Source organism: Nannospalax galili, unplaced genomic scaffold (assembly GCF_000622305.1).
Source record: "Nannospalax galili isolate Female #2095 unplaced genomic scaffold, S.galili_v1.0 scaffold208, whole genome shotgun sequence".
NCBI classification, from domain to species: Eukaryota; Metazoa; Chordata; class Mammalia; order Rodentia; family Spalacidae; genus Nannospalax; species Nannospalax galili.
This window is the reverse complement of record NW_008357998.1, coordinates 278,055-303,386: the sequence shown is the minus strand read 5'-3', so window position 1 is coordinate 303,386 and position 25,332 is coordinate 278,055. Positions and strand designations below refer to the sequence as shown.

The following is a 25,332-nucleotide window of genomic DNA, read 5'->3' as shown; positions in this document are numbered from 1 at the left end:
TAAGAGAGCCTATTTAGCAATTATGAGGTCCTGAGTTCAGATCCCCAGGAGCCACATAAAAACCTGATGTGGCTGTGGATTCCTTTAACCCCAGAACCTAGAAGGGTGTGAAGGGTCCCTGGGGCTTGCTGGCCAGCCAATCATTGAGCTGCAGCAGGTTCAATGAGTGACCCTGTCTCAAGGGAGTAAGACAGAGTGATGAAGTGGAAATGTGCACCCAGGGTCTTACACAGGTCTTGAGTGCAATGCACGCGCGCGCGCACACACACTCGCACACGCCTGCACATGTGTGCACAGGCAGGCATGCATGCACATAAGTAGAACAAAGATTTAAGGATATTTTACAATACTGTTCTGTGATGAACTAGGTCAGTAAAGTGATTCGAGAAATTGGCACATTAAGAAAGAAAGGACACTGATGCTGCAGTTGTTAAACCCAATTACGGCATAAGTGACCAGTTTGGATCATTCTGTTTGGATCAGGGGCTAAGGAGCGTAGCTTCCCAACGGTCAAGTCATAAAATGCTTCTAGTTTTTCTGGTTAATTTAACTACAGGAAAATAAGTCCTCTGGTCATCAAAAGGTGCTGTACTCTTTGGAAAGTGATGTTGGTTTTGTCTATAAACATGATCTTGATCAGAGCTTTAAGAATTTATTATCTAGATCAAAGTTCACTCTAACAGAAGTTGTAATGAAATATTTTTGAGCCTTGTTCCATATAGCAGAGTCTGATCCATACAGGGAGTTGGGTCAAGCTGTGAAATAGGATTTGATTTTTATTGTACATCACAAAAAGAAAACATTTTACTAAAATTTTAAAATACTAAACTCAATAGCAATGCTTAAGCTTTTTAAATGCTCACAGCAAGCCAGGTAATATGTAAAGTTTCATTTGTGTGTGTGTGTGTGTGTGTGTGTGAGTTTTGGGTAGTACACATACTATGTATATTTTTTAATATTTGTAATAGCTTTGCAAAGTATATATATATATATATATAAATTTTATTTATTATTTTTATTTTATGTGTATGCGTCTATTACCTGCATGTAGGTAAGTGCACCCGTGTCGTGCAATGCCTTGTGGAGGTCAGAAGAGGCTGTCAGATCCCCTGGAACTGGAGTTACAGACAGTTGTTAGCTGCCATGTGGGTGCTGGGATTCAAACCTGGGTCTTCTGCAAGAACAACCAGTGTTCTTAACCGCTGAGCCATCTCTCCAGCCCCTAAAGTATATACTATTAATGACACTTTAAGGTGGAGCTAAGGCTGAGAAATGTTACTCAAGGTTCTACAGGAAGTGGAGCGTCTGGGTTTTCTCCATCTTATTTTGGTTTACTTATTTTTATGTATACGAGTATTTTGCCTGTATCTACATGTAGGCACACTATGTGCATGAAATGCCACAGAGGCCACAAGAGAGCATCTGGAGCTGAAGTTATGGACCATTATTAGTTGCCATGTGGGTGCTGAGAAACGAACCCTGGTCCTCTGCAAGAACAGCCAGTGCTCTTAACTGCTGAGCTATCTCTCCAACCCTGCATCTGGGTCTTAAGCACATGTTTTCTGGCCACAAAGTCTCTTTGCAATGGCATTGTTTATTGCAGACTCATTAAGTCACAGGTTAACTGTGGATTGGTATTTTTGAATTTTTAAGCCAGGAAATTGCAGTTACTTGCTCTTTAAGAACAATGTTCTCCTTAGCTTCAGTCCTCAAGGAATGTCATTCCATCTAAGATTCACTTTCTGGGTTGAAAGGAAGTGTAAATTGTTACCACTCAGAGGCGGCCAGTGTTTAAGACATTCTTAGGCAAGTTGTCATGTGGGACATATAGGTCAGATGGCTTTCCCATAGGGCCTCGTAAGCAGGCACTGGAAGGTAGGCCATGGTGTCATCCCAGATATTCTGTAGGATCAGCTGCTGATAACAAACCTTTACGCTACCAGTCACCTTGTATAGAATGAATGTTATTCTCCTGCTTACATAAGTCTGTGTATAAACCTACTCCCTCTAAGACAAATATCCACTTCTTGGTTCTAGCATAATAAGACCTTTCATTTCCTGGCTTCAGGAAATGAAGGTGACTGCAATACAGGGAAAAAGCCAAAACCCCCGTTTACATTCATAAAGATTGTTAAATAGTCTTTCCAGAAATTTGATATTCATGTTGATTTTGTTTACTAAGATTCAATTACCTTGAATTTGAACTGTTATTCTTAACTTTATGTTGTCACATATATATGTACAGTGGAGCACATCTTTAATCCCAGCTCTCAAGATGCAGAGGCAGTCAGATCTCCGTGAGTTTGAGGTCAGCCTGGTCTACATAGTGAGTTCCAGGCCAGCCAGGGTTACATAGTGAGACCCTGTCTCAAAACAGCTCTGTGTGTGTGTGTATGTGTGTGTGTGTGTGTGTGTTTGTGTGTGTGTGTGTATTTCTCTGTCTATTAAGCTGTTTCCTGGGTGTTATATGGAGCTCTAGAAAGTCCAGGGTGGTCTGGAGTCAGGAGAGAGTGAAGACTCTCTCAGTGAACACCTCTACTGATAACTTTCTTCACATACTCCCAGCACTACCTGGCCAGCACATCCCCTCTTAGTCAGGTATATGTAGATATTCTTTGTTTAACAGTGGACATCTTGTTCTTTCTGTATTATAGATCTCACTGGAAAGGTCTGCTTTATATTTCAACAGGACAGCCTGTTACCTGTGACTGGAAAAATTAATAGGAACCCGAGTATTTTTTTTCTCTAGTTTGCAAAGTGGTATAGTACTATATGTATGGCAGATAAATTTGTTTCCCCCACCCCCTTGGGTCATAATCATATGGAAAAGGTAGAAATTATTTATAATTTGCATGTCATTATAGTGATATTTTTAAAACTTTATGACTCTGGACCTTGGGCCAGGGCTTGGGAATGGTTTCATGGTGGCAAGCCAGGCGTTCCTGGTAACAGGAGGTGAACTGCAACAGAATGCTCTAGACGATATTAAATTGGGGTGATATTTAGTAAGTGACAAATGCTTTATGTTTCCTAAATCTGAAATGGGTTCTCCTCGCTCTGAACGGCTGCCAAGCCGTGTTCTCACTTGCCTGCTTTGTAAGTGCCTGGGTTTTCTTCCCCAGCCCTGTATGATGAGATCCGCCAGTTTCGCAAGGCCTGTGGGGAGGCTCATCTCAAAACCATCTTAGCCACAGGAGAACTCGGCCCTCTCACCAATGTCTACAAAGCCAGTCTGATAGCGATGATGGCAGGTAAGCTTTTTATATTCAGGTGCTGCTTCCTACAGGATTGGTGATTTTAGGAGAAAGGGGTGAATGAAGGCATTTGGGTGTTATTGAAAATGTTAACCCTTGACATTTTTTTTTGTGGGCGGGATGAGACATTTTGTGAATACATGTAAAGTGTAAAGAGCCAGAGGTCTTTGACTTTGACTTTCATCCTCATTTTTTTTTTTTTTTGAATTTCTTCTTTCTTCGTTGCACTATCCTTATAAGGCAGCAGATGGCGCTCTTGTTAGTGAATTGTCTTTTGTGTCATTTGATCATTCATCTGTTAGGTATTTCTTTAGCTCAGACTTATTTCTCTGAATTTAAGTTATGGGTTTTTCTCAGAGACCTGTCCCTTGTGTTCTGAAGCAGGCTCTGTTTTTGTTTGTGCTAATTTAAAAAGATGTGAGAGTGGTGTTGTTTTTCATACTTTCAAACGTAGGTTGGCTTTGCATTTATCTACGTGAACAACAGATCTGTCCACCAACTTGTGTGAGCTTGAAACCCTTGAGTTCTACTTGACTGTCTTTCTCACTTTCATACACTGGGGAACATATCCCGAGAGTCTTACCTCTGTACCGTGTCTAATACCTCTGCTGCTATCACAGTTCCTCTGCGTGGAGGACTTCAGCTCAATTGTTTGATCCTACTTTTAGCCCCTGGTAGTTTGTTCTTAGTGATGTAAAATGATCTTTTAAAAATGCTACTTTAGGGGCTGGAGAGGTGGCTCAGCGGTTAAGAGCACTGACTGCTCTCGCAGAGGACCCAGGTTTAACTCCCAGCACCCACATGGCGGCTAACAACAGTCCACAACTCCAGTTCCAGGGGATCCAACACCCTCTTCTGACCTCTGTGGGCATGGCTTAACACAGGTGCACTTGCATACATGTAGCCCATTTACACTCATGCACATAAAAATAATAAAATAATTTTATAAATGCTAATTTGATTATGGTGTTGCTGTCTTAAAATCCTTTAGTCATGGCCCGTTCTCTTCCAGGCAGAGGGCAACTTCCTGAAGCCTCTGGCCGTCTCTTCTGCCTTCTCATTCTCCCTTCACCATATAGAATGACTTGCAGCTTTCTGTGGGTGTTGACATCCAACCCCTTTGTGTCGTTGTACATGCTGTGACCCCCAGCCTAGAATGCCTTTTACCAAAATAACTGTCCTCAGCATCTTTGGGTTCCGCATAGCCACACTGTGCTGGTCAACTTGACCCACCTGGGAAGAGGGACCACAGTTAGGGAATTTCCTTTATCAGATTGGCCTGTGGGCAAGTCTGTGGGGCATTTCCTTGATTTTGTGAGAGGGCCCAGCCTACTGTTGGTGTGCTATCCTTGGGCAGGTGGTCCTGGGTTGTATAAGAAAGCAGGCTGAGCACAGGTCAGGGGAGGAAGCCAGTAAACAGTGTTCCTCCATGGCCTGTGCTTCACTTCCTGCTTTGAGTTTCTGCCTCGGCCTCCTTCAAAAGTGAACTATGTTGGCGAAGTCTGAAATAAGCCCATTTCTCTTTAACTTCCTTTTGGTCAGCGCTTTATCACAGCAGTAGAAAAGTCACTAGGATGCAGCCCTTGTCATTAGTGAGCCCAGGTACACGTCCTTCACCACCACTTGCCTTGATTTCTCTCCCGTGTGTCCCATATAAGCTTGTTACAGTCTCTGTGAGATGCCTTGCCTGAGTTTTGAGGTGCTTTGCTAGGGGTCACTTGGCTTCTCTGGTCTTGAGTCCCGGCCATATATTGCGGTCACTTTCTAGATGTTTATGCTCTTGGGTCCCTTGTTGGGCCTCATAGCTGGCTCCCTGGAGCTCTACCAAATGTCAGCCTAGAGGCACTAACGGTGCTACTGTGTGCTGGTACTGCTGAGTCCTGTCAATATCTGTGGCCACTTGTCTCACTTAGAGCCAGATCTCTGAAAACTCAAGGCCAAGAAGGAGTGGAGCACTTTGCACACTGGCTCCTTGGGATGTTGACTGTCAAAGGTCCACAGTAGTGGAAGACTCACTGTAACTTTGAGGAACTGAGTACAGGCCTTTGGGGTGTTAACTGGGCATGCAGTCCCCTTTTGTGGTTTTTGCCAAGGCATAAGATTGTTAGCCCAGGCAACAAAGTAAAATACGGAGCCATTCACAGGGAACTGCAGTCAGAATATACCAACAGCCAGTTGTGGTACAGGCCTTACAGGAGCTTCAGTATGGGCATGAATGTGAGGCCAGGATGCTTCCCGGGGCCGTATTGGAGCTGCCCTTGAGGTATCTGTTACCTCAGCTGTACTGGGTCATGATGAGAGTATGCTCATTCTGAAAGGGCCACCCCTCCCATCCTACCCTCTGCACCTGCTGTTCAGAAAGAGAATATGGCATCAGGCCACCATGCAGTGAATGCTTTTGCTCCACCTCCATCCATGCTACCCACAGAAAGAAACCGTCATCAGAAACCTGGGCCTGCCTCTTGCCTTCCGAGTACAGTCCATGCTGTGTATCTGCTTCCCTTTTCAGTTGACCTGACTACTGAACACTTGCTATGAGGAATGTAACTGTGGTATACATTTATTTTGGGCTTTTTCATTAGTGCAGAAAATAACGGGCTCCTTTATGAGATTTTCATACCCACACATCAGGAGAGTCTGTCCACATTGGCGCTCTCCCTTTCTCTCTTGCCCTTTGCCCCCACTCGCCTCCTCCCTCCAGTTGGTTCCCTCTGCTCTGGTGTTTGCTGTAGCTCTCTGGAGTCTACAGACAAGAGAAATGCGAGTCGCCTGTGTTCTGCAATTGCCACCTCTTCTTCCCTCCCCGTCCTTTGAGACCCCATCCTCCTCCCACACTAATCACATTAGTAGTTATTTTATAGCCATGTCATATATACATATGTGTATATGTGTGTATTTCAAATCCAGACTCCACATAGGAGAGAAACATGGCTATCTCTGCCCCATTCCTTTCTTGTTCCTTTGTCTTGTCTTTCTAGAACTCTCCCACCCCTACATAATTGTCCTTATACTCTGATGTTATGTGAATATATATGGATCCAGGTTCCAGACAGGAATAAGAACATGTGATTGATGCTTGTCTAAGTCTCGCTTATTTCACTTAACATCTCCAGTTTCTTTCATTTTCCTGAAAATGGAAAAATATTTCTTTTTTTGTGGCTGCATAAAACTCCATTGTGCGTATACACTGAATTTTCTTTTTCTCTTCATCTGTTGGTGGGGTCTAGACTGGCTCAGTCCATTGTCTGTTGTGAATAATGCTGTAATAAACACGAACGTGCCAGTGTCTCCCTTTATGCTGGCTTTGATTCCTTTGGGTAAGTAGCCAGGAGTGCTGCAGCTGGATTACATGCTGGTTCTGTTTTTCCTTTTCTGAGGAGCTTCCATGCTGATTTCCACAGGGCCCACACTAAGTGTTCTGTTTGCGGGGGGGGGCAAGCAGTCTACCACTGAATTATGTCCTCATTTGTTAGCATACTAATTTTAAGTAATATTCCTTTATCTTCCCATCAACATCAGCCCTGGAGTTGATGAAGAAACTTGAGATTCACTGATTTTCTTTTTTTTTAAATTTATTATTTTTATCTTATGTGTATGAATGGTTTGCCTGCATGTATGTAAGTGTACCTGTGTCATGCAATGCCCACAGAGGTCAAAAGATGGTGTCGAATTCCTTGGAACTGGAGTTACAGTTGTTAGCTGCCATATGGGTACTGGTGTTCAAACCTGTGTCTTCTGAAGGAATATCTAGTGCTCTTAACCACTGAGCCAACTCTCTAGCCCTTGAAAGTCACTGATTTTTAGGTCACAAATCTCATACACAGGTATGATCATTATTCAAGCCCAGGTTTATTGATTTTCCACTGGTATGACAGCTGTTTCCTAAGACATAATACTAGATCTTAGACTGAAGGTCACACCCTCTGAGAGCTGTAATGTATGAAGCATCTAGCTGGTTTCTTGACCCCATAGTTATCCTGTCAGTATACATGAGAGAATTGAAATATTTTTTGAAGTACTTTTTTTGTGTGTGTGTGTGTGTCTTTTTTGAGACAGGGTCTCCCTGTAGCCCCAGCTGTCCTGGAACTCACTATGTAGACCAGGCTGGCCTCGAACTCACAAAATCTGCCTGCCTCTGCCTCCCAAGTGCTGATATTAAAGGCATGCACCACCATGCCCAGCTGAAGTACTTTTAAATTTTAATATTTTTATATTTTTTCAGTCCAAAAATTTTTTTTTAATGTTTTGGCAAAAGATTAACCTAAATTTGCATTCAGTGAAATTCAGGTGCTAAGTATACAGTGTGAAGGGTTTTGAGAGTTTGAGTACACCTGTAAATATCTACTCCTGCAGTCAGGAAGTAGAATTTCCCATCATCCCAGATGTACCCTGTGTGTCCTTCGTAGTTAACTCCAGACAATTTGCAGCTTCCCCGGGTACTACCCTTGATTTGGCTTCATCAATATGTATCAGCTTTCCATTTTAGGACCTCAAGTCATGACATAATACTCAGCCCTTTGTGTTTGCTCCTCCCTGAAATAGTAAATGTGAGACCTTAAATATTCTTATATGTATTACATCACCACATAAATCTATTGAGCTGCTAAAATTACTGTTGTGAAGTTGGTTACACTTTCTTCCTAGTCTGGTGTCTGTAGGATCTGTAGAACTAGCTCACCCTTCATCACTGGTGACTGGTTTTGATTCTCTCACCCTTTTTGTTCTCTCCTTTCAGAAAGAGTCTTGCAAGAATTTTGCCAATGTTATTGATTAGTCTCTTCTTTTTTTCCTTTGTCTTTTTTATTTTTATTTTTTTTGTGTGTGTGTATGTGTTTTCCCTGTATGTATGTAAGTGTACCCATGTCATGCAATGCCTGCAGAGGCCAGAAGAGGGAATCAGATCCCCTGGAACTGAAGTTAGGATGATTGTTAGCTATTATGTGGGTGCTGGGAATAGAACCCAGGTCCTCTGCGACAGCAGCCAGTGCTCTTAATCACTGAGCCATCTCTCCAGCTCCTAATTAGTTTTTTCAAAGACCCAACTTTTCACTTTGTTATTTATTTTTTCCATTGTTATAGTATTATCTAATTTCTTTTGTAGGGGCTGTTGTTATTTAGAATGTTATTTAAAGTGTTTTTTGACTGAGATGTTTAATTTCCAAATATTTAGTGCTTTTCTGGGTATTGTTTTATTTATATTTTAAAAACTGTTACACTCAAAGACTTGTCCTTTGAAATTAATGAGTTATAGCCCATTTTAGCATGTCTTTTGGTCAATGCTTCAGGTGCACTGTAAAGAACACATATATACAGAAGCAAATACTAGTGTCCATGCTCATCAGGTCACGTTAATAGCTTTTCTGATTCTGTTTTGGTTTTGGTCCATTGGTTCTCTTCATTAGTCGTGATTTTGTTTGTATATCCAAATGCCTTTAGAGCATCAGCTTTTTCTTCATGCGTGACACGTAGCCACAGCTGCCGATCATCAAGTCAGATAAGCTAGGTACAGAAAGATGAATCCCACATGATCTTACTTGGGCATTGACTCTAAAAGGCTGATCTTAGCATGATTGCGAGTGGAATGGTGGTACTGGAGGCTGGGAGGGGAGGGAGGCTGAGTGTGGAGGGAGGGAGAGAGGAGAGATGGGGAAGGTTAATCAACCCATGCTAAGTAACAGGTGTATGAATTTCTGGTGCGGTGTTACTAACCTGGGTTGTGGTAGACAGCAGTGCTGTACATTTTGAAAAGCTAGAAGAAAAGATGTCAAACATTTTTACTGTAAGGAAGATGAGAAACTCGGTATGGTGGGACATGCCTGTAATCCCAGCATTTGGGAGGTCAAGGCAGGAGAATATGAGCCCAGATGGCAGGGCCCCATTTAGAGAAAAAGAAGAAAGAAATGATAAATATTTGAAAAGGTAAACATGTTTAACCAGATTTAAACATTTGTCAACATATACATGTTATCAGAATGTTTCATGCTATCCCTTAATTAGTATAATTTTCTGTTTTTAATGTATCAGTGAAAATTAAATTTCTTGTAAGAAAGAAAAAAAGAATGTATTTTTAAGCAGCCTTTTAAAATCTTATTGTGCTTTTATTTAGAACATATTACACATTTGCATTCCATATAATTATTGATGCAACAGTATTTAAAGTTGGCATTTTGCACTTCATTTCTTTGGAGCTATTTTTTCTTTTCCATATGTATTTGTGATGTAGATTGTGCATGCATAGTCGTGTGTGTGTCAGTGTGTGTGTGTGTGTGTGTGTGTGTGTGTGTGTGTGTTTAAGCCAGAGGTTGACGTCAGGAATCTTCTTCCATCACTATTCCAACCTTATTCTTTGAGGCAGGGTCTCTCAGTCAAACCCAGAGTTTGTTGATATGTCTAGTCTCCTTAGATCTCCTAGATCCCCTGACTGCACCCTCTGAGGCTGGACTTAAGGAAGTCCATCACCATCCAGCATTTACGTGGGTGCTAAGGATCCAAACTCAGGTCCTCTTTGCTTGCTCAGCAGGAGCTTCAACCTCTGGGTCGTCTCCCCAGCCCTTGATCTAGTTTTCATTTCTCTTGTCAGCTTTTGAGTTCAGCACCTATTTAGAACATTTCTTTTTACTGCTTCTATTAGTCTCATGGTCTTATTTTTAAGTGGTTGCTCTTGCAATTACAGTCTGCATCTGACTTGACCACAGTCCATTACGTTGTCTTTTCTCCACTTTACACTTATGTCACAAAGGTAAGAACCCCACTGCATCCTCACTGCTCCTTTAAATCATTTAATTTTCTTTGACATATATTATGAACCCCATGTTGCAATGATAGAAATCTGTTTATTTAGAGACAAGGGTCTTCCTCCCTGTAGACCCAGCTGACCAGGAACTCACTGTGTAGGTTAGACTGGCCTTAAACTCAGAGATTCATGTGCCTCTGCCTCACAAGGAATAGGATTAAAGGCCTACACCATCATGCACGGTTTCAGTGATAGAATTTTAATAATTGTTTTCTTTAAAAGAAGTGCAGAGTAAGCTAGGCAGTTTCACATTTCCCACACAGATATCACTTCTATCTTCCCTTTTATGGATCTGAGTTTTCATCTTGGGTAATTCTGCCTGGAAAACTTAGGTGTGTTTTTTGCAGTACAAATCTGCTGGTGTTACTCACTTTAGAATGTCTTTATTTCACCCTTGTATTTTAGGCATTGTTTGCTGGATGTAGAAATCTGGATTGACAGTTTCCTTCATAATTCAGCTTGTAAAAATCTCACTGCATTTCTTGGAATTCCATTTCTTGTTTCCCATATGTCATAGCTCACCGTCTTGCAACTTTTGGCAGTCAAGAATTTCCACTTACCTTGAGTTTTCACTAATTTGGTCGCGATGTGCCCACGTACAGTTTTCTTTGTGTTTTATGTGCCTGAAGTTTGCTGAACTTCTTGGGTTGGTTGATGTTGTCCGTTAATTTAAGACACGATCAGAACTATTCAAATATATTTTCTGCTTGAGTGTGTCTGTCTCTCCCTCTAGGACCCCAAGTATGTAGGTGTGAGACTGCTTGGCATTGTGCCACAGGTTGCAGAAGGCCTGCTACTTCTTTTCATCATTTTACTATCGTCACTATAATTACCACCCTCTTCTTGAAGAGGTGAAATTAGGAACTGGAAAGCCAATGTACGTAGCTGTTTATTCAGGTCTCTCACCCTTTATTTTGGAACTCAGGTTTGCTTTTAAGCCCATCCGGTGAAATTTATACTAGTATATATTTTTGGTTTTGAATTTTGTTTGATTTAAAAAAAAAAATCATTTTACTATCGTCACTATAATTACCACCCTCTTCTTGAAGAGGTGAAATTAGGAACTGGAAAGCCAATGTACGTAGCTGTTTATTCAGGTCTCTCACCCTTTATTTTGGAACTCAGGTTTGCTTTTAAGCCCATCCGGTGAAATTTATACTAGTATATATTTTTGGTTTTGAATTTTGTTTGATTTAAAAAAAAAAGCAGTTTAATTCTACTGAGTCCTCTTTTTAAAAAAAAAAAAAATTTATTTTTGTGTAAGTGTGTGTGAGTTCTGGTGGAAGCCAAAAGAGGATGTTGGATTCCCTGAAGCTAGAGTTACAGGCAGTTGTAAGCTGTCATATGTTAGGTTCTGGGAACTGAATTTGTGTCCTGTGGAAGTGAAGAAAGTGCTCTTTATCTCTCTTTCTTTTTTTTAAACTCATTGAGATCATCTTTTCCTATACAGCTTTGAACAAACTCATAATAGCTGATTTAAAGAGCTTATCTGCTAATTTCTGCATCTGAGGTATCTCAGGGTCTGTCTTAAGCTACCAATTTTCTAGTGCCTGAAAACAGTTCATACAGCTTTATAGTTATTTATAACAGGAGGGCAAGTACGGCAGCATTCTGTTAGATCCGGAATCTTCTATCAATACTTTTTTCCCCATTAATGTAAAATTAAATGCTTGAAAGTTTATGATTTGCATGTGTAATAATTTTATAATTTTGATAACCATTTACCCTATTGCAAAAAGCCAGTTCATCTGGAGAATGAATGAGTAGGGATGCCTGACAGTTTGGTGCTGCTCATCATTTTAATAAGAACTTAGCTAACCAAGGCATTTGCATATTTGGTCAGTGGCTGTAGTTTAAATGTCCCCTCCACAATTCATGTTGAAATTGAATCCTCGTGTCTGTAATATTAAGAAGTGGGACCTTTAAGGCTCTTAGGTCTACTGTTGTGAGAAGGTTGATGCTGTCACCAGAGGACTGTATTGTCATCATGAGTGGGACTGGCACATGTTTAGCTCCTTCTTGCCCCTCCCTCTGTCTCTCATGTGCTCCTTTGCTTGTCTTTCATGTTATGAAGCAGCACAGAGACTGCCACATGATGCCACTACCATGTTCTTGGACTTCCCAGTTTCTAGACCTGTGAGTCAAATTAACTCATGTTGTTTATAATGTGCTATCTATAGTGTTCTGTGATAGCAGCAGAAAACAGGCCAAGAATCAACTATATGAGTCATCTCCTACGTTTATCCTAATCTTATTTAGTACCGTTTCAGAATACTTTAAGGGGAGGAGCACAGTTGTAGGAATAACAAGATCTAGGCCATTGTTCTTTCCTGCACAACTTGTGACCTTCTGCAATTAATTTGATTAGCAAACAAATGAAGTAAGGTGTATGGGTGCATTTGTAATTACTCTGCAAGCTATTGAAATCTCAGAATAGCTTCTATACTGTATAACATCAGTAAGAAAGGAGACTGTATTGGTCAACTTTTTAATTGTTGTGATAAAACACTCTGACCAAAAAAAAAAAAACTTGGGAAGGAAAGGATTTGTTCCATCTTACTCATCAAAGTAACAGTCCATTACTGAGGGAAATCAAGGCAAGAGCTCAAGCAGGGCAGGAATCTGGATGCAGGGAGGAACGTGGAGGTATGTGGAGGAATGCTGAGGAACGCTGCTGACTGGCTTGCTACCTCTGGCCTGTTCTCAGTCTACTTTCTTATACAGCCTGGGCCCACCTGCTGGGGTTGACACCACGCACTGTAGGATGGGCCCTCCCACATCAATTAACACTTAAGAAAATGCCTCCCAGGCATGCCCAAAGGCCAACATAGAGAAAATTCCTCAGTTGAGTTTCCCTCTGTCTAGGTGTGGTGTGTTAAGTTGACAACAGAAGCTATCCAGCACAGAGACACAACTGAATCTCTTTTTCCTAGACTGTTACCAGGCATTATTCAGAATATGGCTTTTCAAAAACATTTGACATAGCCGTAGGCCGGGTTTGATGTTTGGCTGCATTTTTTCTGTACTGATACTAAAGCTTCTATTTGTAGAATTGTCCAAAGAGTTTTAGATATGAACCAGTTAAAAAAGTGAGATGTAAAAGAATCTGATTGAGACTCACCATTAGATGTCATCCTGTTAATTGTATTTTTGGTACATCTGCTGGCCTTGTGTACCTGTCACCTCTCTTAACTTCTGTACTTACAATTCTAGCAGCCACGTCAGCTCTTCAGACATGGAGCCAAATAAAATATCACATAACTGCAGGTCACTAGGCAGCTGCTGGTATCTACAACCTATCCAGGCACCAGATTTTAAAAAGTGAAAACATGCTGTCTAGATGGAAAATGTGTGATGTGCTATATAAATACTTTATGTAAACAATAGTAGCCAAAATGTTTAGAGAATTTACTCTCTACCAGGGAAAAACAAGTCTGGATGGAGCTTTCCTGTTAATCTTCACAGTAGCCCAAGAGTCAGATACTCTGACATGATCAAATAAGAAAATTAGTGAAAAGGGGTCTTTTTGCTTCTGTTCTACATAGTCATTATGGGTAGTCAGAAGCACTGAAGGTATTTCTGTTTTGTTAGATTCTTTCCTCTTCCTGTAATAGACTTCCTCCCTTTCTTTGGGCTTTAAAAAGATTTAAACAAAAGCTTCCTTACTGTTTCAAGCCTTCCCTTGATCATCTAGAAGCAGAATTAATTCACTGATAATATTACTTCACTCTTTAAAAAAAAAACGATAGTGTGTGAGTGTTAATCTGCATGTGTGTATGTGCACCACATACCTACAGTGCCTGCGGAGGCCAGAAGAGGGCGTCAGATATCCTAGAACTACAGTTACACACAGTTGTGATCTACCATGTGGTACTGAGAACCAGCCCCAGGTCCTCTTTAAAAACAGCAAATGCTCTTACCTACTGAGCCATCTCTCTAGCCCCATAATGCTGCTCTCTTATGAAAGTTATGAATACCAGTAGCAGTTGTCACATTGAGTCATCCTCAGTTGTTTTACGTGGGTATGTATTTAATGCACAGGTATGAGTCTTCCATAAGTCCAAAGAATACATCTTATTCATCTTTATCCCTTGGAGATTACTGTCATGCCTGGTACCTGGTAGAGACAAAGAAAGCATTTTCAGGTTGATGAATGAAAGAAATGGACATAAGGAAAGGTGAAAAGCAGAAAAATGAAATTGAAAATCTAGGTGCATATTTCCAGATTTGCCATAATCTTGTAGAGTTTGAACATACAGTTTTAGAAAATGAACTTTTAAAAAGTGGGTAAGAGTAGATAATTTATACCTGTGATAGAAGTTGTAGTTCCAAGGCATTTATTAGTCCAATGCAAAGCAGCGTTTAACATTAAGCATGTGGGAATTCAGAGGTGGTTCTGGTGGGAAGGGAGATGGAAAAAGAGCATTTATTTGCATTGGTCTCTGGTTGAATTAGTGGAACCATGAGTAGATAAGGAGCTGGGGAGGAGTAGGCACTTTGAAGGGAATGTAATCAGGGAAGAAAGGAAAGCCAGGCTTGGTTTTCATCAAGCAGTCTATAAGCAACGTGCTAGGGAGCACGTGAGGGACGCACTTAACAGAAAAGAGACGCTTAAAGCAGGTCAGTCCCCTGGGACAGGATTTTACTTCTGCAAGTGTACACTTTATGGATGCAGGAGTTTGGAAAATCACCTTTATCTTTCAGAAGCATGGACTATTCGCACACATGGAAAGGCTAACAAGCTCTGTTCCGAGTTACTCTGGACCTTATCTTCAGAATAATGCAGGCATGATAAATAAGGTTGGAGGAGAAAAGCACTAAAGATGCCATCGTAATGCCATCAGGCTTGAACTGCGATGCAGATCTGTGGGGAACACACTAACACAAGCTCGGGCTGCAGGAATGCACACTTTGGAGGAATGCGAATGAGTCTTGAACTTGGCTGGAATTTTTCAAGGTGTAGGAACTGAAAACTGAAAAAAAAAGTGGGAGCTAGGGAGGGATTATTTGAAACTCAGCCTGCCAAGATCAGAGTAACACAGAAATCGTGTGACGAAGCAGGGAAGTGACAGGGATGTTGTTAGGTGACACAAGAAAAGGAACAGTCACTTGGACTGAGGAAACAGAAACTTTTAAAACCATGTCGTGATTAATACCAAATTAATGCCCATGATTTTAAAAAATGGAATATGATTCAAATAGTAAATGGCACTGTGGATGGATTTTTCTGAAGATTGCCACAAGTCACACTGAGTCCCTTGTCACATGCTGCAAATCTTCCGTGCTCAGGGAATGTGGTTCCAGATGGTGCCTCCAGACCCCTGTGGTGTCCCAGCCTGGTTTTCTTTCTTTTCTTTTTTAAATAAGATCTTGCTTTTCATAAGAAAAAGTATTTAACTTATGAAAAGATGTGCCATTATTGAAAAATTCATTGCTGAAGAAAACATAAGACTATAGAGATCCATTGGATGAAAAGATAACTTATGAAAGGGTTGGGGTTCAAGGGGAATACTGAGATGAATAGTCCTTTTGGGCAAGTGGCTTATTAGAAGAATTATTATACCACAGATGGGCAGACAGACAGCAGCATGGTGGGGACCCTGAGGAGCGTTCAGGCCCATGCAGCAGAGTAAATGTCCTTCTTACTGGTTTTGGAGGATGTGAGGGTTCTGTGCCATGAGCTTCATGAGAGCCCATAGCATAGAGTGTGTGTGACTCGGCTATGAGGGTTGGGAGGGCAAGAATCTAGAAAGCCAAATTATTTTAGTTCCAGAAGCAAATTTACTATAGTTTTGGGAATAGTCACAGCCCAAGAAGAATGGAGGACTTTTACAAAATGACATGGCCTTGGCTAATAATTTGTAACTGTGACACAGATGAGACAATGGTATGACACGAGAGGTTTGTAAGAACTCACAGGTAGATCGAGAGGGAAGGAAGATCTTGAGAGAACTTTTCCAATTGGATTTTCTTTTTTTTTATGAGTGTTTTGCTTGCATGTATGTAAGCACACCCATGCATACAGTGTCACGGAGGCCAGAAGAGGGTGTCGTATCCCCTGGAACTGGAGTTACAGGTGATTGTTGGCTACCATGCTGGGAACTGAACTTGGGGCCTCTGCAAGAGCATCTAATGCTCTTAATTGCTGAGCCATCTCTCCAGTCCAGGATCAACTTTCAGAAGTTATGGGGAGATGGATTTGGATGTAGTTATCATAAGGATGGATTTTGTTAACGTCCAGGCCACCTAGAATTTGAGTGGCCCATGTCAGGAGGTTAGAGTTGTTTGAAGCAGGGGCTGCCAGAGAACTCGATAGAACTGCTACTACACATGCGCCCTTGGGAGCCTCAGGAGATGCTTTCTGCCTAGAGTGAGTATGAGTTTCTGCAGGGAAGACAGTATTTCACACAAACACGTACCCACATGTGTGTCTAAAATTTTAGCATATGGATCAAACCCAGAAAACACAAATAATGGGAATGGGTATATCCGTTCTTGGAGACTCTGGAATGAAATGGCATAAACTGGGTGGCTTTGAACCAGCGAAGGTCACGCTCATGGTTCTGGAAGGTAGCCACCCAAAGTCCAGATGGGGACAAGGCCACGCTCTTCCCGAAGTTTGTTGGTAGTTGTCCCCCTGCCTCTCCTTCCTTCTGGGACTTGCCATCAGTACTTGGCTTCCCTCGGTTTGGTGTGTGCTGCTCCAGCCTCTGTCACCATATGGCTCTTCTTCCTGTCTCTGTTGGCATCTCTTCTAAGGACTCCAGTCAGACAATGGCCAGCCTTAGTGTGATCTCATCTGTTTATATCTGCAATCAGCCTGTTTCCAAATCAGGTCACTTTCCAAGTTTTGAGGATTGCAATTTTGACATCTCTTGTTGCAACACAATTCAACACATATCAAGGAGAAACAAGATTCTTGCTCTCTGGTTCTGTTCTGTAAAGGCCCAAGGAAGAAGGAAGTGAGAAGAAAACATTTGGAGTCAAACTAACAAACTTGAAATCAGGTACAAAAGATTGATTTTTTTTTCCCCCTCCTAAACAAAAAGGATGGTTTTGTGGATTGGGGAAATCTAGTAGATATTAAATATTTTTATCTGCAAAAAGAATTTGGTAAGGTTCTCAATGGGAGATTAATGGCTAAAATAAAGAATGAGGCATTAGGAGATAAATTTGCTTATGAGCAAGAGACAGAGACTGACGGTGGAAGGAAATACCTTTTAGATTGGAAAGGAGTGACATACAGCCCAAGACAGGAATCAGTTTTGGGACCTATGGGTTTTTCACTTTATTTTTATTGGACTTTGTAATAAAAATACAGATCTTCAAACAGTCCACGACAGAGTGAGTAATACTACAAGCATCAGTAATCAAAAGTTATTCTCGATCATAAACTAAATGACTGATAATAAATACTGACATGAGACTACTCAGTGTACCATAATACTGTAAAACGGAGCAAGCGATTCTCATGTGTTCTCTCTTTCTGCATGGGTGAATATTTCTTTATTTGATTTTAAAATATTTGAGGGTTTCTAGGTTTACTTTATAAGTCAAATAAATAAAAAACGGTGTGTGTGTGTGTGTGTGTGTGTGTGTGTGTGTGTGTATTTTTTTAAAGAAACATGGAAAGATATGGTAACTGGAGGAAAAACTGGTTGATGCAAGCCAAAGGTTTTGTTGCCATTTCTGGCAATATAGAAATTAGGGGCCCTCTGTGTTAAATTGCTCAGCAAGCTATTCAGTAAAAAGACTTAAGGTGTGAGGGGGTGTTGTGGAAGGCATCAGCTTATGCTGCCGTCCGAGCCTTTAATGGAAGCGTATTCAGAAAACTCATTGTTCGAGTGTTGAAACTACATATCAGAAGGAAGAAAATACAGTGTGGAGCTTTTTTCTTTTTAAATTTTAATGCTGCTTTTAAAAAAGTCCATAAACTCCTGTGATTGCATATGTAGTTTTTGTCTTCGCGGGAACTAGTTAAGCATGTGGGAAATATGCTCTTCATACTGGAATTGAGTCTACAACTCTTTTTGTCTAAGTCACTAAAAAGATCTTTGCTTATTCATCTGTTTCTCCATTATTTGCCAATGAAAAGAGACCGAATGAACATTCATAAGTTAACTCATGGGAGTCTGGGGATGTAGCTCAGTGGTAGAGTGACTGCCTGTCGTGTACAAGGCTCTAGGTTCAATCCCTAGCCAAAAATAAATAAATAGATAATTAAAGTTGAAGTGATTAGAAAACTAAGGATTATAAGCTGTTGGAAAAGGAGTTCATTAACCTCAAACTTTTCATTCTACAGATGAGAAAACTGAAATACAAAAGGCCCAAATGCATAAGGAACTAAAATACTTAAACCAATACAGAAGCTTTTTACAAGAACTAAAGAGAAGACACAGACTAGAGTAAGGTTTTTTTTTACCCAGACTGCAAGTGAGAGTTTCCTGAAGGGCTTTTAAAGTAAGCTGTTGCTAAGAGCCAATCGCTAGAGATTCTGGTTTCAACTGGTCCTGAGTAGAGCACAGGGGATTAGTACTTTCTAAAAAATATTTATAAAATTTCCATGGGATGTCCCTGGGATGCCCCTGTGAGGTGGGCAGGAACTTGAACCTCTGATCTAGAATCCAGATTTTCTGACAATAAAACAGGAAGTCTTTGCTTGGCCCTTTAGTCAAACAATAATTTAGAGAGAGAGTTTCAGATTGGGAGGAGAACGCTGACATATGGTTGACACTTAACAAATCGATTATTCTAGTAGCTACTTTAGTAAATTGCTTGTACCAGTAGTTCTCTGGATACAGCATATAATACTGGGTTTTTATAAGGACATGAATTTCTGGGGTGGTTTTGATTTTGTCTTTTAAGAGCATTTGTTGTCCTTCAGTGCAGTGGAAGCACACGAAGGCTTTGCCCTCCATCTTCTGCATGTTAGGTGTGGGATTTTTATGGGTACTTGTCTAATTCTGCTCGGCATGGGGCGTCAGGAGGAAACTTAGGTGATAAGTGGCTGGCCAGAAAATGGAGCTAAAGAAAACCCTACTAAAGAGGAACAACACTGTGACAGAAAGCCGCTTAGGGAGAAGGGGCTTTACTCACTTTACAGGCGAGTCAGTGGCAGGAACTCAGCAGCTGTCACATCACATCCACATCAAGGAGAGAGATAAATACATGCAGGCCTGCTTGCTTGCTGCTTCTCTATACATCTGAGGACCCTTGCCTAGTAAATGGTTCCTCCCACAGTGGGCTGCATCTTCCCACAGCAGTTTACAATCAAGACAAGCCCCCACAGACTGCCACCGGCCAGCCTGATCCAGACAACCCCTTGTTTAAGAGCCTCTTCCCAGGCGGGTCTAGCTTGTATCAACTTGGCAGGTAAAAACTAATCGTCACAGACATGTTAGAGGGAAAGCCAAGAGTAGGAGGGAACAGCCAACCACTTGCAGAGCAGAAGAGGGAGAGGTGGGACCAACCCAGTGTGTGGTGTGTGTTGAAAGAAGCCAGCTTGTTCCCAGCCCAGGGACCAGGGCGCCTGCTTTTCTGTGTAAGCCTCACCTGTCCACTCTGGACGCAGTGTAGTCTGGCCCTCTCTCTCTACTTTCCTGTTCTTGTAACAAAGGAAAACAATATTTTAAAGGAAACCTGATGAAGGTTGAGAAGGTAAAAGGGAGGCTATTTTTCTACTTAGAAAACATGAGCAAGATAAAACACGTAAATCAGAATGAAGTCCTGGCTCTGTGGCTTTAGTGATGCAGGAGGAGAGGTAGTTCATGCTTGAACCACCAGAGTGGTGCTTTGCTTACTGGCAACCCCAGAACTGGTGTGTTACGTGTGTAAAAAGAAATTATCACCAGCTGGGGCAACAGAAAGTGCATTTCCTGTGCTCAGAGGCTGCTAAATTAGGCAAGGACAACTGAGGAGGGACTAAATAGTCCGTGGGGTAGACAGAATGCAAATCATGTCGCGCAAAGGCCGCAGCCATCACTGCTTTGATATTAGCATCCTAGTGAATAATTAAAGTATGCCTGTTTATTTTTTAATAAAAAGAAAAAGCAGATAAGTTTTTGCAGGGCTTGTAATGACGCCCACCATTGCGCCCTTCCGATCCAGAGGTGTTTTTTCCCTGGCTTGTGGATCAGATGGCTAGACAGTGTTCTCTGCGTTCTTTGCAGTACTTAATGTTGTAATGCCTTGCCAAGCCATGAACTAGAAACCCTGAAAACTGCTTGGCAGCATTTCCACTACAGGTGGCGTTTTCTAGATCAAGAGGTTATCACATGTAGCTTTCTGCTGGAGGTATTTTTCAAGCACTTTCCTCATTTGACTTTCCCGCCAGCACCACACACCCGGGCATAGACCTGCTTGCCCTCTCCCTCCTTTCCAGCCCCAGATTCCCAAGAATGGATCAGCCTCTTTCTCATAACTGAATCCACTTTACCATTAATCCCACCCCTCCTACTAACTCTTTTCTCTGGTTGGTCCTTTAGGGCTAGAATGGAGACGTTCACATTTTTTAAATTAATTATTTGTTTATTTATTTATTTATATTGAGACAAGGTCTCCTTATTGTCCCAGCTGGCCTGGAACTTGCTATATAAATCTGGCTGATCCCTAGCTCACAGAGATCTGCCTGCCTCTGCCACCTAAGTGCTGGGATTAAAAGTACATCACCATACCCCACCCAGATTTATTTATTTTTTTTAATTGAAGCCAAGTGGCTCAAGAGAAGCAAGCAGTTCACACAGAGACCAGGAAGTAATTTATGCTCATTAATAGAGAGACAAACATGTAAGTCTTAGTTCATAGCACACTATTTTAGGAACTCTAGACATGGCAGACCACAGGACCCCAGTAGTTTCTGAAAGTCCTGTCCATATGGTAGCCCAGTAGTGAGAGAAGAATTGCAGTGGGGCAAGTACAAGAACAGGGTTGATGGCCTTAGAGAAAGATCTTGCCAAGGAGGGAGAGGCAATGAATTGGCCGAACGTTACAGACCCAACTCCTTTTCCTGTTCTCGAGAGTCAGAAATGGCTTGCATGCTGCAGGAAGGGCCTTGTATTTGTTTGTATGATGTAGCCCAGGTTGGCCTTGAACAACTGGCAATCCTCCTGCCTCAGCCTCCCTGGTGTGCTTAGGGTTATACACATCAGCCACCATGCCTGGCTTAAGTTTTGCTGGAGACTTGACTGAAAGCTCAGGTGTGGGGAGCTTAGAAAAGAAACCCAGTCTGGACTTTTCAGACAAATACTGCTTATCTTAGTGTCCCCCATAAAGTCCATCAAGTAGAATGAGGCTGGTGGTCACAGGCTGCTCTGACGTGGCTACGTCAGCCTTCAACCCTAAATTCTTTTTGCCACAGTTGTTATAGATGTGGAAAGTGGTACCAGGTAGGACCCAGCTTAGGCCACCTTGAGCTAAATATGGCTTTAGTACATGACCAGGACCTGACAGGAGTTTCGGCAGAAGACCCGCTCCTCAGAGCTGCCCTGAAGGATTTTTCTTTCTTTCCTCCTATTTTATTTTTTTATTTATATATAGAAGACATACCGTGTTCTTTGATGTGTATTGTGAAATGATTGTTTCAGTCAGGCTACTGCTCCTGGTTTCACTGTGACTTTTGTATCTAGTTGGGAGAACGTTTCGGGTTTGCCCACAGCAGTTTTCAAGTGTGTGGTGCAGTGTTGCCCGTGCTCTCTGTGCTGTCCCTCCTGTCTTAGCGAGGCGCTGCTGGTGACTCCCTGTGGCCTTCCTGTGATATCTTTGTCTTGGGCAGGGCAATAGCACTCTTCCCCTCTTCTTTTGAATGTTGAACTCCAGACTCTATGTTGCTCTCCTGGCTTTGCCCTCCTTTTCTCTTTGTACACGTGTGTATGCATGTGTGTGTTTGTATAAGCATGTGTGTGCCTGTGCGCACGTGCGTGTGTGTGATGCCAGGGATGGAACCTAGGACCTCCTGCGTCCTTGGCACCTGCTTTGTCTCCAAACTTCAGTCTTGGGCGTTTCGCTTCCACCTTGCCTTAGCTCTGTGGTGTGATACCTTGGAGAGTTGAGTTTGGGTTTGTTCTGAAATGTAAGTGACCAACTTCAGTGTGTGGACCATTCCAGATCCCCCCATCTCCCTGCCCCTGTCATGCAAACCTGGTATCTTAACCATTTACTGGGGACTGATCTCAGTTCTGGGGGCTGCAGGCTCAAGATCAAAGTATGAACAGAGCTGATTGTCACTGAAGAGAAGGTTCTACGTGGTTCTTGTTTTCTCAAAGAAAAGAATTCAGCCAAGAGACACAGCAGTTTAATGAGATGTTTATTTAGCAAAGCAAAATACACTATAGGAAGAGATTGAATTGCCTGACCAAAAGTGGGTGGACTGGCAGCACGTTGTGTTCTGGGTTGTAGATTTTGAGTGACTGGCGTGTTCAATGGAGTAAGGTGACCTTTCTCCCCTTCTAAGTCATGGTGAATTGGATCTCTCTTTTAGGAAATTTTTTCCCATGGTCCACTCGAAAATATCACATCATGACATTGATCAGAAACTACAGTGCTCCCAGCACTTGGGAGGCAGAAGCACATGGATCTCCGTGAGTTCAAGGCTAGCCTGGTCTACATAGTGAGTTGCGGGCAGCCAGAGCTATATAGTGAGACCCAGTCTCAAGAAACAAAACAAAACAACAACAACAAAAAAGCCACAAAAGAACAAAACAAATAAAAACACAGCCACAGTGCAGGTGATATCATAAGATGGCTGGTTGAGGACAGACCCTCCCTAGGGCATGTGTGCAGAACTGGGAAGGTTCCAGAGAGTTGTTTTTCTGAGTAGTGGAAGCAACTTAATTGCAACTGCAAGGGTGTTAAACCACAAAGGGGCATCTGACCCTCAGGAGATACACCACCAAGATACAGCTGAGGCTTCCTGGGTTCCCTCATTTCTGACTCCTTGCCTACCTGGTCTTGATCATTTCTGAGAGCTGTGAGTGACCATCTGCTCCCAGTCTCTCCTGCCCTCTGCTGGTGCCAGCCAGTGTTCATGCTGCGGGGTTGTGATGTTCTGTGTGTGTCTGTTCACATGATGCACCCACATGGCAGCTAACAACTATCCATAATTCCAGTTCCAGGGGATCTGGTGCCCTCTTCTGGTCTGCAGGCATTGCACAACACAGGTACACTTCCATATTGTAGGCAAAGCGCTGCAATACTTAAATACTTTGTATTAAATACTTTGATACTTAAAATCAAAATAAATAAATTTTCAAAAATTTAAGGGGAATCTTGCTTATTTTCATGTGCCTAAGGACTTTTGTCTTAGGTGAAAGGGAAGCTTCAAGATTCTGTTTCTCTGTAGACACGCAAAGAGGCAGCGGAGAAGGAAGCAGACTGTGGGGCTGGTGGAGGAAGGTAGGGAATGTGGTTGGTGGTGGAAGCCCAGGAAATGAGAGCACAGGGACCCAGCTCAGGAGTGGGGAGCACTCCTGCTTATGGTGTGCCAGGATCCCCTCGCTTCAAGTGCCAAGCTCCCCCCAGCCCTTCTCTCCCTCACCTTTGAGATCACTCATCCAAATTTCAGCTCCATTGGTACCAATAGTTGAAGGTTGGAGCACTCCCATCCCAGGCTTCCTGGGTGGGGATAGACATGTGATGACTTGTAGAGATGGACTCTGCTGACCTTCCTGTGCTGTGCAGAAAGCCTCCGAGGGCTGGAAGTCCCAGGAGTTGGGTTCAGGCTGGGCGAAACTTGTGTTCTGGGCTTGCCTGGCACCTATTACTATGCTAAATCTAGAGAAATGCATTTTGATTTTTTTTCAGCCAACCATGAATTTACAAACTTTTGGAATACAATCCATTTCTAGGTTTTAGAATTACATTATTAAAACTGTTCACCTTAATAATTAAAGATGTAAAATATAGTTAATCTGTGTAGTCAACTTGCAGTTTAATGTATGCAGATAACTTGAATCTGAGTCTAAAACCAAGTATTCAAAGATACAAACAGAGAAAACATAAAAAGCTCATATAATTCCCCCAGAGAACCTGCATAAGTTAAAGGGAATTGCTACAGCAAACAAAATAAAATAACAAAACCCTTTACTGCTCCCTAACAACCCTGGTCCCACACCAAATCTTGTTTCTTTCCTTTAATTTATGGACGTAGACATCTCTTACTTCTTGGAATGATTAATAAAAGATCACAGGTAAATACTACAATTCTCAATTTTTGTTAATACATTAAAGAGAAATAGGAAGCTAGTGAGGAAAGGGGAAGCCTCCCAGTATTTTTTGAGTTAAGACAGAAAAGGACTGCCTACTTCCCTGAGTTTGTATAAGTAATAACTTTAACTTATTAAACCACAGGTGTTCTTTAAAACAAGAGGGTGTGTACAGATGTATTCTTCCTATGACAACAACAAGTAGCACAGCTTTCGCCCATTACATTCGTACTTCAGAAATTCAGGTGAATTGTGTTTATTAAGTTTCTTGAAGAATTAAAGAAAACCCTGCCATACATGAAGATGGAGCTGCCTTGGGAGTTTCCAAAATCAAGGTTCACAGCCATCGGCTTATAAAGATCATCTGTGCCTGCCTGTTTCTTAGTGCAGGGGGTTAGAAGACTTCTGATAACTTAATGGGATTCATGAGCCTATTGTAAGAATTAGTGTCTGTGAATAACTAGATAAAGAACAAATAGCCACTGAGGATTTGTTTCACGCCGTGTAGTGCTCAAGTTACAGTTTAGAAGTCGAAAAGATTTCGTTTTCTTTGTTTTCACACAGTCTGCTTCAAAACACATTTTCATTAACTTGTCATCATAATAAAGTAAACAGCATATGCTGGGGATGGCATGGGGTCCTGGCAAAGCAGTGTCCATGCCGGAGAGGTCACTGTGAAGGCCAGCACCCTACAACCATGTGAAGAAAGCGAGCTTGTGTGTTGGAGGGCTATTTTCTGCTAAAACTCTTGATTTTTTAAAAATCATGTTGTTAAACAGTTATTTCAATACCATCCTTTTTAAAAATTGTATCTATTTTTATTTTATGTGTATGAACGTTTTGCCTGCCATGTATTTAAGTGCACCACATGTATATAATACCCATGGAGGCCAGAGAGGGCATCGAACCCCCTGGAACTGGAGTTACAGGGAGTTCTTAGCCACCTTGTGGGTGCTGGGAACCAAATCATCTCTCCAGCCTCAGCGTCATCCTTTCTGACAAAGGGTTGTCATAATCTAAGAACTTTGGCGGAAATTGAACCATATACCCCTGCAGGCCACTTGCTTCTATGAAAGAACCCATTTTA

General features: G+C 41.9%; 1 protein-coding gene across 2 annotated transcripts in view; it reads left to right on the top strand.

Annotated features, from left to right (window-relative positions):
• The window catches only part of Dera (deoxyribose-phosphate aldolase), a 109,193-nt gene that overhangs the window by 48,258 nt on the left and 35,603 nt on the right, over positions 1-25,332 (top strand). The window contains exon 6 of one of the 2 annotated variants that reach the window (XM_008856029.3): positions 3,123-3,251. The exons of the other annotated variant lie outside the window; for it this stretch is intronic. Coding sequence (XP_008854251.1) covers positions 3,123-3,251 — 129 coding nt within the window. The remainder of the gene's footprint in view (positions 1-3,122; positions 3,252-25,332) is intronic. 2 annotated transcript variants of the gene reach the window in all.